This window comes from Rhamphochromis sp. 'chilingali', assembly GCF_963969265.1.
Source record: "Rhamphochromis sp. 'chilingali' genome assembly, chromosome: 4".
Classification (NCBI taxonomy): domain Eukaryota; kingdom Metazoa; phylum Chordata; class Actinopteri; order Cichliformes; family Cichlidae; genus Rhamphochromis; species Rhamphochromis sp. 'chilingali'.
This window is the reverse complement of record NC_137948.1, coordinates 39,920,871-39,941,293: the sequence shown is the minus strand read 5'-3', so window position 1 is coordinate 39,941,293 and position 20,423 is coordinate 39,920,871. Positions and strand designations below refer to the sequence as shown.

At 41.2% G+C, this 20,423-nt stretch overlaps 2 protein-coding genes across 2 annotated transcripts in view; both read right to left on the bottom strand.

The window, feature by feature from the left end:
• The window catches only part of LOC308396052 (glycine receptor subunit beta-like), a 77,201-nt gene extending 65,827 nt beyond the window's left edge, over positions 1-11,374 (bottom strand). The window contains exons 1-2 of the mRNA XM_080881114.1: positions 11,262-11,374; positions 47-176 (exon numbers count right to left, since the gene is read on the bottom strand). Coding sequence (XP_080737240.1) covers positions 47-176; positions 11,262-11,280 — 149 coding nt within the window. The 5' untranslated portion in view covers positions 11,281-11,374. The remainder of the gene's footprint in view (positions 1-46; positions 177-11,261) is intronic.
• Positions 11,375-17,663: 6,289 nt separating this feature from the next.
• The window catches only part of LOC308395312 (NADH dehydrogenase [ubiquinone] iron-sulfur protein 8, mitochondrial-like), a 21,254-nt gene continuing 18,494 nt past the window's right edge, over positions 17,664-20,423 (bottom strand). The window contains exon 8 of the mRNA XM_080880114.1: positions 17,664-18,267. Coding sequence (XP_080736240.1) covers positions 18,136-18,267 — 132 coding nt within the window. The 3' untranslated portion in view covers positions 17,664-18,135. The remainder of the gene's footprint in view (positions 18,268-20,423) is intronic.

Here is a 20,423-nt window from a genome sequence, read left to right as displayed (position 1 = left end):
GACACCAAATATATATATATATATATGACAACTGTATGTTACTCACGATGGACAGACAACTTGCTTTCCTTTTTTTCCTTTCTTTGTGGATTTTCCTTCTTTACTTGAGGCAAGTTGCCAACAGCAGAGCAGCAAAAGCAGCAAAATCACTGGCCTCAATCCAACAGCCATGGTGCCTGAAACAGAGTTTAATACTGGCCTCAGTACATACAACATATAGCTTAAAAAAAGAACAATATTGTTGCAAACTTAGCACAAGATTTCACCACATGTAGGAATCCACTAGAATTTATTTTTTTATGCATATCATTATAGATGTGATTACGTTTTGGAAATACATCACTTTGTTTGAGACTCTTTACAGTATTTATCTGTGTCTATGCTATCACATTCAGCTTAAAGCTTGAAAAATACTTCACTGAAATTTGTCCTAGAAATGTTCACGGAGTATAAAACAGAAAGGTATTTAGCTGACAAACTAGCCAGACAGAAATAATAATGAAAATAAATAATAATAATGATCTATTATTGCTGTGTCCCTTATAAACCTAGGAGTGGCAGCACCATTTATACTCGCCTCATCTTAATTGGATATAGTTATTCAATTCATTAAGTGTTAATCCATATATCTACGGTCAAGGACATTTTTTAAAAGCAGGATGCCACTTTCTACATGAAAATGGTATATGTAGGTTTTTGAGATGCCTCACTTGAAGTATTTTACCATTATATTTTATCAAGATATTTAATGTGACAAAAAATCATGTTAAGAAGAAATAAATTCATAGCTACAGAAATCACTTTTTACATTCTTTGGTTTTATACATGTAGCTTACAGTATATGTACTAAAAGTCTGTATACTCAGTAATGCAGCATTGGTACATATTGGTAGGATGGCCTTGATTGTCTATGAGTAACAATAATAATGACATGTTCAGTGACCTTTCTGACACAGTTTTAATGGTGCACAGTTTGCAGCCAATCAAAAAAGTTCAGTGTGATTGCCCTTCCTGATCTGTAGGTGTCACTGGCTCTGATGCTCCCCGAGCTGACCACATCAAAATACAACATCCTCTTCACTATAAACTGAAGAATTTTGTGGCACATGTTGAAAGACCTCAGCTTCCTCGGAAAATAGAGCCTGTCCATAGAATGTTTTTTTCTGGGATAGTAATGCTAATTCCAACATTTCAAGTTTATGAATGTTTTTGCTATTGCTATATAAACAATTAATATTTGGTTAAAGTTCAACTTTCATTCAAAGGTTTTTGGAAAATATTTTGCAACTTTTTGGAAAATTGTTTAATTAATAATAGCCTTTATACATCCTCCTCATTCCATCTGAAGTTGATCACCATTTCTTTGTCTTTGGCCTTATTAAGATTCAGAAGATGATGAGTCAATAAAATGAACAAGATTTCTGTACTCCTTGCCCATCATTTTAAAAGAGCTATCCAAGCACAAGCAAAATTCCCAAATTAAACACTCTGTTGTTGTTGTTTACTTTTGACCAGTTACTGGGATCGAAGATTCTCTTGCCCTTTCTACCAGCAATTTGAATGTTTGTCTTTAATAAAAAACATGAATACAATAAATATATAAATAATCACAAATCAAAAGGAAAGGTTCTTCTATTCAAAAGCATTATATGCTGTACATCAAAATTCTCCTCTTTTTTATAATGATAGACTGACAGATAATTGAGGAAATATTTTAAATTTCTCCAAACTCCTCTGATACATCGAACATGCAGACCCAAGCTTGTTTCACCATTGGCATTTATTATCAGTGGAGTGATTTTAATATCACCGGATGGCTTATATAACTGTTTTATTACACCAATCTTATCACTGCCAATAACAAGCTAAGTAACTGGATGCTGGCTTAATTTACCTAGTCATAGTGGCTTATAGGAGCGTGTGTGTTTGTGTGTCATATTTTTTTAAACATCCATCCATCCATCCATCCATCCATCCATCCATCCATCCATCCATCCATCCATCCATCCATCCATCCATTCATTCATTCATCCATTTTTAAGATAAGATAAGATAACCTTTATTAGTCCCACACGTGGGAAATTTGTTTTGTCACAGCAGGAAGTGGACAGTGCAAAAGTTATGAGGCAAAAATTAGAATACAATAAGAATAAATACAGTACACAACTGTACAGAATAGAATAAAATAAAATACTATATACAGTAGAATAAAATAAAATAAATATACAATAAGATAAGAATAGAATACAAATACAAATACTATATACAACTGAGTAAAAATACAACGATGACAGAAAGGATTATTGCACTTAGTATTATTGCACATGTATGGATGTGTGTGCTTGATCAGTTAAAGTCTTTATTATGGAGTCTGACAGCAGTGGGGAGGAAAGACCTGCGAAATCTCTCCGTCCCACACCGTGGGTGCCGCAGTCTCCCACTGAAGGAGCTGCTCAGTGCTGTCACAGTCTGCTGCATGGGGTGGGAGATGTTGTCCATCAGGGATGACAGCTTAGCCGCCGTTCTCCTGTCACTCACCACCTCCACTGGGTCCAGAGGGCATCCTAGAACAGAGCTGGCCCTTCGGATCACCCTGTTCAGTCTCTTCCTGTCCCCAGCAGAGATGCTGCCGCCCCAGCAGACCACGCCATAAAAGATAGCAGAAGCCACCACAGAGTCATAGAATTTCTTCAGGAGTGGGCCCTCCACCCCAAACGACCTGAGTCTCCGCAGCAGGTACAGCCTGCTCTGCCCTTTCCTGTAGAGGGCGTCTGAGTTATGAGTCCAGTCCAGTCTATTGTTCAGATGAACACCAAGGTACCTGTAGCTGTCCACAGCCTTAATGTCCATACCTTGGATGTTCAGTGGTTGCAGTGGAGAATGCTTGTGCCTGCGGAAGTCTACCACCAGTTCCTTGGTTTTACTGGCGTTGATCTGGAGGTAGTTCAGCTGGCACCAGTCCACAAAGTCTTGGGTCAGACCTCTGTACTCCTTGTCGTCCCCATCAGTGATGAGGCCGACTATTGCAGAGTCATCAGAGAACTTCTGCAGGAAGCACTGGGTGGAATTGTGGGAGAAGTCTGCAGTGTAGATGGTGAAGAGGAACGGAGCCAGAACCGTTCCCTGTGGGGCCCCCGTACTGCAGACGACCCTGTCCGACACACAGCCCTGAGTCCTCACATACTGTGGTCGGTCGGTGAGGTAGTCCAGGATCCAGGTAGTGAGGTGATGGTCCACTCCAGAGTTCACCAGCTTGTCCTTTAGAACCGAGGGAAGAATGGTGTTGAAGGCACTGGAGAAATCAAAGAACATGATTCTCACAGTGCTTCCAGCGGTCTCCAGGTGAGCGAGGGAACGATGTAGGAGGTGAATGACGGCATCATCCGCTCCAATGCCAGGCTGGTAGGCAAACTGAAGTGGGTCCAGTGATGAGCTTATTAGGCGCCGAAGCTGAGCCAGGACCAACCGCTCCAGGGTCTTCATCAGGTGGGATGTCAGAGCCACCGGCCTGTAGCTGTTGAGGTCCTTGGGGCGTGAAGTCTTTGGCACTGGTACAACACAGGAGGTTTTCCAGAGCTGTGGGACTCTTCCCAACCTCAGGCTCAGGTTGAAGAGGTGCTCCATTTTCTTCCAGGGCCTGGTCGCGGGGCGGTAGCCTAAATATAGAAGCCTAGACCTCCCTCTCCCCAGCCACCTCCTATAGCTTATCCGGGGAGAACACCAAGGCATTCCCAGATCAAGCGAGAGAATTAACCTCCTGGGTCGGCTTCCTCCTGGTGGGCCATGTCAGAAGACTTCACCCTCACTAAGATTATGCCAGTGAGGATGACTACTACCACTCAGCGTCCTCCTCAATTTTGCATTCTTCTTGTGTTGTAAGTGCTATTTTCTAGTTTTTTTGGCAACAACTAACCACCTATGACAGACAGACTCTTTTAGACATCCTACAACATTCATAATCTGGGACCACACTGGTGGCTTAACTTGGATACCTGAGCAGAAACAACGCTGGAGGAAAAGGGAGAAAAGAGCCAGAGTTCTGGTCAGGCTGAGAAACAGACAACACGTTTCCCCTTTTTCCAAGATTCTTCTAGCTAACATCCAAATTTTGGGGAAAAAAATGGATGAACTGCTTTCCACAGCATATTATGGACTGCAATGTCTTTATTTGGTTGGATGCCTCAATCCCTGAATCGGCTATTCTTCCTTCTCCATTCATCGTCAGGACTGGACAAAGGAGTCCGGTAAGTGGAGGAGAGGTGGCGTGTCTATAATGACTAACAAGCAATGGCGTGTTTCATCAAGGTGCTCCCCTGATGTTGAACACCTCATGATCAAATGTGTTCTGTACCGCTGTTTATATTTTTTCCCCCTACGCTGACACTGTGTGGGTGCTGCCCAAGCTATATGATGTCAACCACTGGCAAGAAGTACTACACCCCAAAGCGACAAAGCCAGCCTGAAGAAAGTTCTGCCATGTAAGCTTTCCAACATGAATTAGAATAGAATTCAACTTTATTGTCATTGCACATGTCACAAGTACAAGGCAACGATATGCAGTTTGCATCCATCCAGAAAGTGCTTTAGCAATAGATATATTACAAAATATATATTAGCAATAAAATTGATATATAGGTATACTACAAAAATGGGTCTATTATGGGTATGTTACAATGTACATGGTATGAAGGTATGTTATGAATATGCTATACTGTACTGAGTGTACAAGGTATGTACAGGCTATGAACAGGATATAAATATGAAAACTATACAGAGATATGAAATATGAAACTATACAGAAATATGAAATATGTTATAAACAGTTGAAGAACTATAATTATTGTATTGTACAGAATGATTGCCTATAAAGCATTTACAGTAGTGCAGTTTAGATCAGTGAGATATGTGGCTGATTTCAACAGTGGTTCTACAGTGGCTATAACATCCTGGATCACCTTTAGACCCCTTTCACATGTGCCTATAAAGCCCACCTTTCAGCAAATCAGATTACTCCTCAGTCCTGCTGCTACCAGCCAATAGGCAGAGGCTGAAGCACGAGCAACCAGCGACAATGAAATGATTGGGTTCAATGCTGAACCAACTAATCACACATGGTCCTGCATCACTCCTTCCACACTATGTACTGGGAGGTTTTTCAAACTGCTGCCAACAATAACGTAAATGACCACACAAACTGCTTACTGGATACATCCACAAATGAATCAGTGTGGTTGACGTTGTCTCAAACATCAGGCGCATGTGGAGTGGGCTAAAAACCATAACACATTTCAAGGGGAAGAGCTACAGCACAGTGGAGATGACTGGTTCCCTACCTGAGGAGCTGAATGACCTTATAAACTGTACCGTCTGTGAAGGTTCTCAGTCATCCAGGTCATTGTAGTCAAAGGAGCTTGCAAAGAAAAGCGTCTGGACTTCTTTAAGTTGCTTGAAGATGTTTCACCTCTCATCCGAGAAGCTTCTTCAGTTCTAAGGTCAAATGGTGGGGAGTCCCAGATTTAAACCTAGTGGGAGTATCCCCCCAAGGGGGGGGGGGGGGGGGATTTAAACCTAGTGGGAGTATCCCCTCACAAGGGGGGGGGGGATACTCCCACTAGGTTTAAATCTGGGACTCCCCACCAGTTGACCTTAGAACTGAAGAAGCTTCTCGGATGAGAGGTGAAACGTCTTCAAGCAACTTAAAGAAGTCCAGACGCTGTTCTTTGCAAGCTCCTTTGACTATAAACAGTACCGTTTATAGGGTTGGGGAAACCTGCAGTGAACAGACACTGAAGAAGTCACTTGGATGAATGACGAAACGTTTCTGTCATCCACGCCACCTGCAGCCTCTGAGTCTTCATCCACGCCGCCTGCAGCCTCTGCCTCGCCTGGTGCTGCGGGGGCCAAGCAGTCTTCAGGTCCCAAACTGCCTCCTCAACATCACCGGCCACTTTCCAGGCCACCGGCTGGGTGTCATTGCCGTCGGTGATGACCTCCTGAACGCCGCCGCTGCCTTCCACATGGCCGGTCCCCGGATCTGCTCTGTCGCCGCCACTGCCTTCCGCGTGGCCGGCCCCCAGAACTGTTTGCCCGTCTCCGCCGTTGCCGTCCACACGGTCGGCCCCCAGAACTGAACTGTTTTGGCCTCCTGCGCTGTCGGCCTCCGGGTCGGCCCCCTGAACTTGACCATCTGGGTTTTTCTGCCCGTATGTCCCGCTGTTTGCCCATGACGTCATTATGCCTGTTTACGAGTCTGTGTCTCTGTCTGTCGTGTGCTTCCTGTTTTATTTTGTAGGTCTGTGTCCTATGTCAGTGCGTTCAGCTTTGTGCTCTCCCTGTCTCGTCAGTGTAATCAGCGTCAGCCGTGTCTCCCAGCTGTTTCCTCTTCGCTCCGTTCACCTCTTGTATTTAGTGTCTGTGTCTTCCCCTACTCGGTGTCGCGTCGTTAACGTCTGTTCACCCTCGCTTCCTCTGTGTGTTCCGTTTGCCAGCCAGCCTTCCTGCCTAGTTATTCTGTTCTTCCAGTTTACTTAGTGTTTTTCTGTTCTGCTTCTTACCAGCAATAAAGCTGTGTGTTTTGAGTTACTTCTGCCTCAGTGAGTCCTGCATTTTGGGTCCTCTCTTCCTGCCTGCCTACACACAGACATGACAGTTTCTCTCACTGAACACTACGTCCATGGTGAACAGAATCAATTTTGGGGATTTCCTTACCTGGATGATTGAGCATGCATCAAGACATAATTTTAGAGATAATATGCAAAATGGAAGAAAGCAGTTCTACATATTTGTTTAATATGTGCATTGAAGGACTTATCCTGGTCAAAAATGACTCCACAGTGTTACTGGAGACCAAGGTAATGCCATTCAGAGTAAGCATCTGGTTAGATACCATATTTCTAAGATTTTCTGGGCTGAGTACAAAAACTTCAGTTTTATCTGAATTAAGAAGCAGAAAGTTAGAGGCCATCCAGGTCTTTATGTCTTTAAGACATTCCTGCAGTTTAACTAATTGGTGTGTTTTATCTGGCTTCATGAATAGATAAAGTTGTCGTCTGCATAGCAGTGACAATGCGTTCTATCCCTTATGATACTGCCTAAGGCAGTGGTTCCCAAACTTAACTTAAAATACTGTATAAAACACCTTGAGGCGACTGTTGTTGTGATATGGTGAGTATAAATAAAATTGAATTGAACTGAGTATTTTATTTCCTCTTCAATGGTTAAAATTTTATTTGTGAAGAAATTCATGAAGTAAATATTAGTTAAGGTTAAACAAATGCTTATCTTACAGGGAGTGCAGAATTATTAGGCAAATGAGTATTTTGTCCACATCATCCTCTTCATACATGTTGTCTTACTCCAAGCTGTATAGGCTCGAAAGCCTACTACCAATTAAGCATATTAGGTGATGTGCATCTCTGTAATGAGAAGGGGTGTGGTCTAATGACATCAACACCCTATATCAGGTGTGCATAATTATTAGGCAACGTCCTTTCCTTTGGCAAAATGGGTCAAAAGAAGGACTTGACAGGCTCAGAAAAGTCAAAAATAGTGAGATATCTTGCAGAGGGATGCAGCAGTCTCAAAATTGAAAAGCTTCTGAAGCGTGATCATCGAACAATCAAGCGTTTCATTCAAAATAGTCAACAGGGTCGCAAGAAGCGTGTGGAAAAACCAAGGCGCAAAATAACTGCCCATGAACTGAGAAAAGTCAAGCGTGCAGCTGCCAAGATGCCACTTGCCACCAGTTTGGCCATATTTCAGAGCTGCAACATCACTGGAGTGCCCAAAATCACAAGGTGTGCAATACTCAGAGACATGGCCAAGGTAAGAAAGGCTGAAAGACGACCACCACTGAACAAGACACACAAGCTGAAACGTCAAGACTGGGCCAAGAAATATCTCAAGACTGGTTTTTCTAAGGTTTTATGGACTGATGAAATGAGAGTGAGTCTTGATGGGCCAGATGGATGGGCCCGTGGCTGGATTGGTAAAGGGCAGAGAGCTCCAGTCCCACTCAGACGCCAGCAAGGTGGAGGTGGAGTACTGGTCTTGGCTGGTATCATCAAAGATGAGCTTGTGGGGCCTTTTCGGGTTGAGGATGGAGTCAAGCTCAACTCCCAGTCCTACTGCCAGTTTCTGGAAGACACCTTCTTCAAGCAGTGGTACAGGAAGAAGTCTGCATCCTTCAAGAAAAACATGATTTTCATGCAGGACAATGCTCCATCACACGCGTCCAAGTACTCCACAGCGTGGCTGGCAAGAAAGGGTATAAAAGAAGAAAACCTAATGACATGGCCTCCTTGTTCACCTGATCTGAACCCCATTGAGAACCTGTGGTCCATCATCAAATGTGAGATTTACAAGGAGGGAAAACAGTACACCTCTCTGAACAGTGTCTGGGAGGCTGTGGTTGCTGCTGCACGCAATGTTGATGGTGAACAGATCAAAACACTGACAGAATCCATGGATGGCAGGCTTTTGAGTGTCCTTGCAAAGAAAGGTGGCTATATTGGTCGCTGATTTGTTTTTGTTTTGTTTTTGAATGTCAGAAATGTATATTTGTGAATGTGGAGATGTTATATTGGTTTCACTGGTAAAAATAAATAATTGAAATGGGTATATATTTGTTTTTTGTTAAGTTGCCTAATAATTATGCACAGTAATAGTCACCTGCACACACAGATATCCCCCTAAAATGGCTAAAACTAAAAACAAACTACTTCCAAAAACATTCAGCTTTGATATTAATGAGTTGTTTGGGTTCATTGAGAACATGGTTGTTGTTCAATAATAAAATTATTCCTCAAAAATACAACTTGCCTAATAATTCTGCACTCCCTGTAATAGAGCTCTGACTTTGTGTCAGTCTCAGGATCTGAACTGTCACATCTTTTCAGATCTTTTAGACCTATTTTATAACTACAAGACTTTTATTCTCTGTAGCTGTTTTATAAGGTTTAGGCAAGAAATTCTGACTTTAATTTTCATGGTTTGATTAGGTTTGAACAACACAACTATTTGGCACCTAAAGTACACAATGGCTGCACAGTGGAACTGCAGTTAACATTGGTAAAATTACTGCAAGTTGGTTTCTTGTTCAGACCACACATGGCCTCTGTGTGGAGGTTGTACGTAATAGGTTTCCTTTAGCCATCCTAGTTTCCTCCCACAGTCCATAGACATGCATGTTAGATGACCGGTGATTCTAAATTGCTCATGGAATTGTAAAATGTTTCAAATGTACATGTACAGAATAAAAGCAAAACAGCAATAGATTTGTATTAAAAGTTAGAGCTGGTTAGTTAAAATGTTACTTCCATTTAGTTTTACTGGATCTCAGTGCAGCATTTGATACAGTTGACCACAACATATTACTCAAACGACTGGAGAACTGGACAAGTCTTTCAGGAACTGTACTAAACTGGTTCAAAACATACTTAGAAAACAGGAAATACTTTGTATCAATAGGTAACTTCACATCTGAGCAGACAAGTATCACATGTGGAGTTCCCCAAGGTTCCATCTTGGGACCCCTTCTGTTTAACAGAGAAATTTGGGTGTAGTGATGGATGCAGACCTAAACTTAGAAAAACACATTAAGACAATTACAAAGTCAGCTTACTATCACCTCAAGAATATTTCAAGGATAAAAGATCTGATGTCTCAACAGGACCTGGAAAAACTAGTCCATGCATTCATCTTTAGTAGGCTTGATTACTGTAACAGCATCTTTACAGGTCTACCTAAAAAATCAGTCAGACAACTACAGCTCATTCAGAACTCTGCTGCTCGAGTCCTCACTAAGACCAAAAAAGTGGACCACATCAGTCCAGCTCTGAGGTCTTTACACTGGCTGCCTGTCCGTCAGAGAATAGACTTTAAAGTTCTGATGCTGGTCTATAAAGCTCTGAATGGTTTAGGACCAAAATACATCAGTGACCTCCTGACACAGTATGAACCTTCCAGATCCCTCAGGTCATCTGGATCCGGTCTTTTATCAGTTCCCAGAGTCAGAACCAGACACGGAGAAGCTGCATTCAGCTTTTATGCTCCTTATACCTGGAACAAACTCCCGGAAAGCCTCAGATCAGCTGAAACACTCAGTTTATTCAAATCCAGGTTGAAGACTCACCTGTTCTCAGCTGCATTTGAATAAAGCAACAAATCCACACTTTAAGCTTAAATTTCAAAACTTACATTTACCTACTGATTTTATCTACTGTTCTGATTTTATCTGTTTTGATTTTATATACTGTTTTGTTTGTTTGTTAATTAGTTTGTTTGTTTGCTTGTTTTAATCAATTTTAAATCATGCTTTTTATTTGCTTTTGTTTCTAATGTCTCTGTAAAGCACTTTGAATCACCTTGTTGTTGAATTGTGCTATACAAATAAACTTGCCTTGCCTTGCCTTGCCATTCAATCTGCAAAAAGCTTTTTCATCCACTGTTACTATGGTGACAACTCCCACCCCCGGTGGTGATATCAGACTTTGTCTCAAATTTTTCAGGGCTTGGTTGGATCATTTTTATTTAGCAATGTGACTCCTATTCTTTTATTGTTTTAAGAAAAGTTATTTTCTTCAAGAACTTTTGGAAAGAGATTTTTCTGGTTATATTGCAAGACTGACACTGAAGGTGACAAACACCTTGTTCATCAGCAAATATAGCAAAAACAGTAAATAGGTTCATGGTAAAATATATCACCCCCTCCCCTTTTGTCATCTGTTTGCCCATCTAGATTGAATAGATGCCCTTTCCATCTATACATAGCAAAGTAATATATTATTTATTTACAGCAGAACTATATCTATTGGTGACCCAGCCCTCTGCATCTGACAAGTTTTACCTTGAGAAGATTAAGTTAGAAGAATAATCATTCAGAGAAACTAGTGGAACAGAGAAAGGGGAAGTGACAGAGAGAAGCATAGCATGTAGGGGAGGTGGGGGGTGGGTACTGCGGCGTTAGATCACACTGTCGAGATGCAATGACACAGCTCACTGATGCTGCTGTAGTTTTACATAGGAATTGCTCTCTGGTGCAAGAAAACTGCAAGTGTAGCAAAAACTCATACATCACAGGTACAAAATGTACAGCGTCACAAGGACAGGACAATACTAAAGCCTTTTGGTATAATATGATTTACAACTATCTGTTATGTTCTCTCTTCTCTTTTTCTGTCTCGACTATGCGTATGCAATCTGCCCTACAACTGCAGCCACAGAAAACAGTCAGAGATATTCAGCATTTCTTTGATTCTTACCTTTCTTTAGTTGGGCCATTGATTCTGCTGCATTACTGAGATTCAGCGGTTAGTCAGGGTGATGCTGCTCTGGCTAGAGCTAGGCTACATCCTCTCTCCCTCTCCTTCTCTGCTGCACTCTCTGGTGCATGTTCCTTTATCTGCACTGCTCTTGTCGTCTATTCCAAGTTCCTGTCTGTCTGGCTAGAGGAAGTAGCACAGTAATGTCACTGATTAACAGCTCATGAGTAAGGAATTTTATACATATTACATTACTTGTGTGCTAATTGCTTATTTATTTATTCCCTTTTTTAAAACATATTTAACAAATGGAGAAGAAAAGAGGAAGCAAGAAGTCTAAAATCTATCTACAACAGATTAACAGTATTTGAAAGTTATATCCCTAAAAACAGAAAGAAAACCCAGCAAAGACCTGACACAGCACCTGAGAGATGCATCTGGACAGTCAGATGGGAGCGTGGTTGTCAAGAAATTATTTTTAAGGAAAGACATAGGGTGAAAAGGTTAAGGTAAACACAACAACAACAAAAAACTTTATCAAAATGTTTGATGCCGTGATGAATCCAAATGTGAAAATTTTGGTTCAGATTGTTGGCAATATATATGGATTATGAATGGAGGAGGTTGTCAGCAAGGAACAACAGTCACTGTCTACAGCCAAAACGTTTTGGATGCTTGGTTTGGGTCCTGCATTTCTGCCTATGCTTATATAAAAGAGGGATGGCCTGGCTCCACTTCCTCCCTCTGTACTAATGTGAAGAAAACTGCCATCTTGCATTTTTACTGCCACAGTATGTGTAGTAGTGATTTGGGGTGGAGTTGCTGCAACAAACCCCGCCCACATATCTGACCACAAACACACCGCTTGCACTTCTTATGCAGAGATGGGCAGTAACGCGTAAGCCGATTACTTTTTTCAAGTAACGAGTAAAGTAAGGGATTACTATTGCAAAAACGGTAATTAGATTACTGTTACATTGCCGTAGGAACACTGCATTACTGCGTTACTAAAACCGTGATTTTTTTTGCGAAAATGTCTCATGACAGTGACGTAAGCGAGTGCGACGTTCGTGACAACAGCTGTATGCAGATCAACAATGGCTCATATATGGAGTGCGGGAGAGAGTGTGAACGTGCAGCGTTTAAAGCGTGGAAGTACTGACCTTACTTGTTGATTCCATAAAAAGTGACAAAAACATTAGCGTCCGTTGTGCGTGGGAAGAAAACTTCTTTTTACAGCGAAAAAAACCCCCCCTAAACTTCCAAGCAAGCACCAAGTGCGCTACGACGTAATGGGAAATTCAGAGAAACTCGCGGATCCTTCCACTGACCGCTGCAGCACACCTGCACCAGCAGTGGCGGTCCTAGCCTGTTTGGCGCCCCGGGCGAACACTCCCTCTGGTGCCGCCCCTCCCACACACACACACACATACATAAAACATATTAAGGATTGTACATGAACATAAAACTGTTGTCGGAACCATACTGAATTTCACCAGAGAAACACACACGCATAAGAGAGAGAGAGGGTATGCATTACATGCAAACGGCTACCAAACAGCCATCATAATTCGTCATACAATGAGAACAGGACAAATCAACAATTGACAATGACTAACTAATATTAAAATCTGTAACCCAATGTATTTTTTGGAGTTTAGTCTGTTACTATTTTTACCCTTTTTTTTGGAGCAACTGTAACCCACATAACTTCCTTAGGGAGTAATAAAGTATTCTGATTCTGATTGTTTCAGGATGATCTGCCATTATCCAATGACACATCTGCTTACCTGCATCTTTTGCTCGTTTCTCCTCCTCTTCTTTTCTCTTTTTTCTAAATTGAGCACCTAATGGCTTTGAACTTTTCTTGTCCATCTTACATTGGTTTTAATTTTGCACTCCAGTATGAACACAAATCCACAAACTCGAGGATCGCCAAAACATAACCTAATAGACCTACACCTTAGTTCACAGATTCACTTTGTCTAAGGTGTATTTCTGGGATTTCACACAACCCAGGATTCAGATCGTGAATACATAATGGAATTGGATTTACAATATTATGAATGAAATGTGTTCTATTTGGAAGCAGCCGCCCCCCCTCCCCTTTCGACGGGTTGTGTGTGAGACTTTAAATCATCAAACTGTAAAATATACATTTTAAATTGTTATTGATCCCTTTAGCCCGAGTCCTAAAGTTTATATTTATTTTCTTACTCTTCTTATATATATTGTTTGTTTACTTGCACTGCTGTAACTGGAACCTCGTCTCGTCTCTTCTCTATGTACTGGACTGTAGCGGAGATGACAAAGTTTACTTTGACTTCAGCAGCGAGCAGGCGCACCGAGGGCTCTCGCGCTCACTTTTGACGTTTCCAAAAAACATCAGTGCACATTATAAGTCTGTATCATGATGTCTGGTGTTTTCGTGTTTGTTGTTTTGTTTTTATTTTGTTTTATTTTGCAAGTTGGTTATTAGATGCTGCTCCAGCCAGTCAGAGAATCCCCCGCCGCCCCACCCTCTCCTCCCTGTGCCGCAAGCAGCAGGCGCACCTGGCAAACGGAGGGCGCCCTTACTCCCAGCAAATGGGCGATAGAAAACCGATCGGTGCCTATGCCATTCCCGATATGCGCCGGCTGATGTCGGGCAGCATGAGTATGAGCAAATTTTTTTTGCCGATGCCCGTGATGCCGCCCCCCACCACGATGCCGCCCCGGGCAACCGCCCGTGTCGCCCGTATCAAAAAACGCTACTGTGCACCAGGGAAAACCTCCGCCTACCCCACTCCTGCTTTACAGGTGAAAATAGAGCAAAAGGACCGCTGGTCTTTGACTTTATTTATTTTCTGCTGTGTTTTACTTGCATCTATTTGAAAGAGTGAGTGTAAACACAAAAAAATATATATTTTATGCGCTGGAATGTGCAGAAAATAGGTTTAAATATTAAACAAATTTCTTCCACTCAGAGAATGTTGCATATAATTAAATTTTTGCTTGATGCATAAAGTTAAAAGATTAAAACTAATAAAACAAGTTTTAAAAACAGACTTTTCCATCTGATTACATTTTGTATGATGGATTATGTAGAAAAAGTAGAATTGGGCTGAAAGATCTATCGCTTTATCACCTATTCAGGTTGTAAATCGTGTTTTTTAAAAGTAACTAAGTAACTAAGTAATTAATTACTTTTGAAAATAAGTAATCAGTAAAGTAACAGGATTACTTTTTGGGGGAAGTAATCAGTAATTAGTTACTGATTACTTTTTTCAAGTAACTTGACCAACACTGTTCTTATGTTGTCAAGCTGCTTGAGTTTTAACACCCAGTACTGTCACCAGGGAAAGGCTACTCCATGTGTATTTAAGCCCTCAGTTTTCCTTCATTCTTTGTCATGTTGTCCGATTACGTTATCCATATCCATGCTCCTTTGCCAGTGAGTCTTTTCCTGATATCTTTAGTTATTTCGTTTTTTCCAGCAATACAGCTGCATTTTGAGTCTAATGTCTGTGTGCCAAGTATTGTATTTTGGTCCTACACTGCCCACCACACAGCCTGCCCCATGACTAGAGAGAGACCAGGAAACTCACGGTGAGCATGGATTAGAGAGGAAGTGTCAGAAGCTGAAGATGGCATGGAATATAATCCATGCAACCGAGACCAAGAAAAAACTGATGAGGACAAATTCAGTGAGGAAGAGGATCGCCATGACGACTGTTGTCATCTGTTGTCATGTCAACAGTCAAAGAATGGGAACTTATCCCCACCTGAGAATCAACTTGGGCTTTCAGCTGAAACCCTAATTTGAAAATAATGGTAAACTATAGTGGTAAACATGGAGGTAAGACAGAAAGACATCAAAGCATACATGAGGGGTTTTTTTTATTTTCAGTGGAGATCCGAGAATGAATCTACCAACAGTTTATGGATGTAGAGTTCAGTCGGACAATTTTTTGGGCCACCATGTTACTCTATAAATTTTACATGTTGACAGGTTTGTGGAGCGCCAGCCACTCATCTATATCCCATCTTTCAGGCACCCATAGATGGTGTTCCTGAAAAGAGGTCATTTTAGTATAATGTTGGAATCATTTGGTCCATACACAGCTAAAATATTCCTGGTCACTTTGACAGCTGTGATAAACAGTATACTATGTTTGATCTGGTTATTATAGTCAAAATAGAAATGATGTGTTTTGACTCAAATATAAGGCATATAAAGTCATATTAATGAGACATACATACATCATAAATAACAGAAGTTCAAAAACTTTAGTTGATAAAACAATCTAACATGACAAGAAAGGAAATATATCTATTATTATAGCTTTTATGATGAGTCGTAATGAAACAGTCATTTTTTAACTGTGAACACAAAATAGTTTAACATAAAACGAACACAAGGGTTAATTAAAGTAGTACTGCACATAATTAGAAAGATTCAGTTGTCCCTTATTCTCCCAGCAGGGCATCCAACAGCCATCAGAGGGTAGGTGTTGTGATGGAAAGTTTCTAGTTCATTCTTATATGTATTAGTAGGTGCTTGGAACTTTTTGTATTTCTTAGGTGAGTCTGTGTGTCAATATGACCTGGTGTAACTATGCTTAACTACGTTTCACTATGTTATCTGCTTACTGTTAGGGCATAGAAGGATGAAATTCCCAGGGAAACCATATTCCAGGTGCTTCCTGGAATATGGATAGCAGGAGTTGCTCCCTGCCCAGCGAGGGTTGAGACAAGAAGCTGTTGTAACTGTAGTGATGCACCAGGAGTTGTGTGTGAAGGTATAAAAGAGGCGGCGCGACGTCTCAAGGGCAGAGCTATCCTGACTGCATAACTGTGATGTTTGCAGTCTGTTTTCTCTCTTGCATCCTGTAATTAAAAAGCTTTGGCCACAGCTGACCGCGTTGCAGACTTTACTAACAGGAAATTCCAAGACAGTGTTCATTTCCCAGATCTTGTTCTTCAGATTTACCTGACTGTTTAGGACTATCCTCAATGTTTGCAATGTTGCCTTCTGCTAGTGCAGTCCCCTCAGTTGTGACTACCTTTCCTCTCTTTGTTACCATCCAAATACACTTCTCCAATCTGAATGACATTCCAGTGTCATTGTTGTAGATCCTAGTCGTGTCAGTCAATATATATCTCATTCACTCGTGGCATAATGCTTGATGTCATCCGTTCTGCAGTTGGTAACCACAGCCAGTTTTGTTAATGCTTCTAATCTGGGCTCAATCAGGTGATTATTTATGCTGCAGTAGATCAAGGCTGCTGGGGGATTCCCAGGGAATGGACTACTTCTTCTTCACTCACCTTTTTTTTTTTTTTTCACCTGTGTGTATAAACTACTGTTCATTTAATCAGTTATTTTTAATCTCTGGCTGTTTTCCACAGTGGTTTTTTGTCCCATCTCCCCTGCCCTCATTCCTAGCTGATCGCAGCAGATGACTGGCCTCCACTGAGCCTGGTTTTGCCAGTTTTCCTTCTAAGGCTACGTTCACACTGCAGGTCTTAATGCTCAATTCCGATTTTTTGATCAAATCCAATTTTTTTGTCTCCTCGTTCACACTACAAATAAAATGCGACAGCAAACGCGCTCTAGTGTGAACGCTCAAAGCAGCCCGCATGCGCAAAAGAAGACGTCACACACAACGCGCTCTGTTTAGACCCAGACCAAACAGTATTGTTTGACTGATGGCCCTTAATATAAAGACTTCGGACTTTACGTTTCCCAATTTTTGCTTTAAGTTATTTTGTTATTTACATAATAATGTAGATAACCTAATAATTATCCTTATTGCTGTTTTAGAGAAGCGGTGCTTCAAAGGATAGCTGCAGATTTCTGTCAGAATCTGCAGATTATACAGTACAAATAAAATGTTCACGTTGTCTTCCCAACAGTCTCACTGACATCTACACTGGATGGCCAGGAAGCATTCACGATGTCTTCTCCGGAGCTGATAATTGGCGTCTGTCTTGTGTCAGTGACGTAAAAGACGGATTTAATGCGACCTGACCGTTCAAACAGCAGTCTCTTTCTAAAACATCGGATATGTATCGGATTCAGTACCACATACGAAAGTGACCCAGATCGGATTTGAAAATATCGGATTTGTGCCGTTCACACTGTCATACCATGATCGGATATGGGTCGCAAATAGGATTTGATGCGCTTTCGCCTGCAGTGTGAACGTAGCCTAAAAGGAAGCTTTTAACATAAAGCTTGTCACCAAGTGCTTGCTCATAGGAGGTCGTCTGATTGCTGGGATTTTCTCTGCAATATTGTAGGGTCTTTACCTTACAATATAAAGCACCTTGAGGCGGCTGTTGTTGTATTTGGCATTATATAAATAAAAATTGCATTGAAACATTTTCTGTACATCGTTTTTCAACACTTGAAACAAATTTCTCCCAGATGGTTCTTTATTTGCTTGAAAGTGGAAGCAGCATGACGAACATACAACTCACTAGATGATAATCCATGCACCCTTACACTGACAGTGAAGATGAAATCCAGATTACAGTCTACCCTCGGGGTACATGCTCAGACTGACATCGCTTGACTCAGTCTACATGTTATTAAATTCAATTTCCACACAAAGCATAGTCTTCATTGAATGATAATATACTAGACCAGGCTGTGACAGCTTTAGACTCCTTACACAAATAGCCAGTGGGGTATTGATTGTTCTACAATAAATATCGAATAATATGATACTGAGGATATTTACGTTATGTTTAAAATAAGAATGGACAACAAAACTAAATCTAAACTGACCATCCATTTCCTCTGGGTTTGAGTCAAAATGTGTGTGGGGCGCAAAAGATGGTTTGTGTATACTGTACATTTGTACACCTGCATGTCTGTGTGTGATGTCTATCGATATAGGTAATCAGCTTGTATGTTGGCAGCAATCTCTGCTTCCCACTTGTCTCCATTGTTGAGGAGCTTTTCCTTATTGTAGAGCAGTTCTTCATGAGTTTCAGTAGAAAATTCAAAGTTAGGACCCTGAAAAAAAAGGAAAAATGGATTACAACAGGTCTGCAAACACGAGGAGAGGAACCGAAGAAAATAACAGAAACAAAACGTGGAGAAAAGAGACCGCAAAGAATAAGAATAATGAAAGCACAAACAAAAAGATAAAGATCTTTGCAATAAAAATTACTGCCAACTTTTATTATGACTCTGCCCGTATTTCAGCCCCTTTCACAAAGTGTAACTAATTAAATATTCTTTTTTGGGGGGGACTTTAGTCGATAGACAGTGATGAGAGGACAGGAAAGCAGGGGTAGAGAGAAGGGAAGACCTGGGCCGGCCGCTCCCAGAATATATTTCTAAAGGTGATACTGACATGAAATACTCATTAGAAATCAGTAACAACCCATCCAATCTACAAACGCAAAAAACTCAAACCACAGATGTTCATATATTACGTGTAATAATGAAAAAAGTATTAAACATGCTTTACTGAAATTTGTTTTAACACTTTGTGCAAAAGCCTTTGTTGGTAAAACAGCTTCAAGGCTCCTTCTGTATGGAGAAACTAGTCGCAGGCATTGCAAAGGTGATTTTGGCCCATTTTTTTTTATATCCTGACGGTTCTGTGGGCCCATTCTATGAACTCTTCTTTCCATAGACTTTCAGTTTGATTTAGGTCATGTGATTGGCTGGGCCATTCGATTCAATTCAATTTTATTTATATAGTGCCAAATCACAACAACAGTCGCCTCAAGGCGCTTTATATTGCACAGTAGATCGTACAATAATAGATACAGAGAAAAACCCAACAATCATATAACCCCCTATTAGCAAGTACTTTGGCGACAGTGAGAAGGAAAAACTCCCTTTTAACAGGAAGAAACGTCCAGAACCAGGCTCAGGGAGGGGCGGGGCCATCTGCTGCGACCGGTTGGGGTGAGAGAAGGAAAACAGGATAAATACATGCTGTGGAAAAGAGACAGAGATTAATAACAAGTGTGATTGAGTGCAGAGAGGTCTGTTAACACATAGTGAGAAAGGTGACTGGAAATTAAAAACTCAATGCATCATGGGAATCCCCAGCAGCCTACGTCTATTGCAGCATAACTAAGGGAGGATTCAGGGTCACCTGGTCCAGCCCTAACTATATGCTTTAGCAAAAAGGAAAGTTTTAAGCCTAATCTTGAAAGTAGAGATAGTGTCTGTCTCCTGAATCCAAACTGGAAGCTGGTTCCACAGAAGAGGGGCCTGAAAACTGAAGGCTCTGCCTCCCATTCTACTTTTAAATACTCTAGGAACAACAAGTAGGCCTGCAGAGCGAGAGCGAAGTGCTCTAATAGGGTGATATGGTACTACAAGGTCATTAAGATAAGATGGGGCCTGATTATTTAAGACCTTGTATGTGAGGAGCAGGATTTTGAATTCAATTCTGGATTTAACAGGAAGCCAATGAAGGGAAGCCAAAACAGGAGAAACATGCTCTCTTTCTAGCAGCTTTATTTTCTTCCTGTGCAACTGGCTCGGCTGTGTGTTTGGGATCATTGTCCTGCTATAGCTTCCACCCTACGTTCATCTTCATCATTCTGGTAAATAGCAGCAGATCTTTATCAAGAATGCCTCTGTACATTTTTCCATTAATTGCATTCATTCAGTACTGTATGCTGAACACAGGCCCACATCATGACGTTCCCATCTCTAAACGTCACTGTGGGTACGTTGTTTTTGGGGTGATATCCAGTACCTTTTAACTTCCAAACAGGGTCTGTATTATGGCATCCAAAGAGTTCAGTTTTGGACTGTTTTCCCCCAGTATTTCACAAGCTTGTCTGAATGTTGTTCAGCAAACTTTAAGTACTCTCCAACATGCATTTTCTTAAGCAATAGATACTTGCATGGTGAGTATTCATACAGGCCATGGCAGTTAAGTGCATTGCTTATTGTTTTCTTTGAAACAAGTGTACCTGCTGATGCCAGGTCTTATTGTAGCTCTTCACAAGTGGTCCTTGGCTCTTGAACAACCCTTACTGATAATTCTTTTCACTTCTCTGTCTGAAGTCTTGCAGTGAGCACCTGGTTGTGGTTGCTTTACAGCGAAATTATGTTGTCTCCACTTCTGGATTATGGGCCAGTGGTCACTGGAACCTTCAGGACTTTAGAAATTCTTCTGTAACATGACATCAGTATAT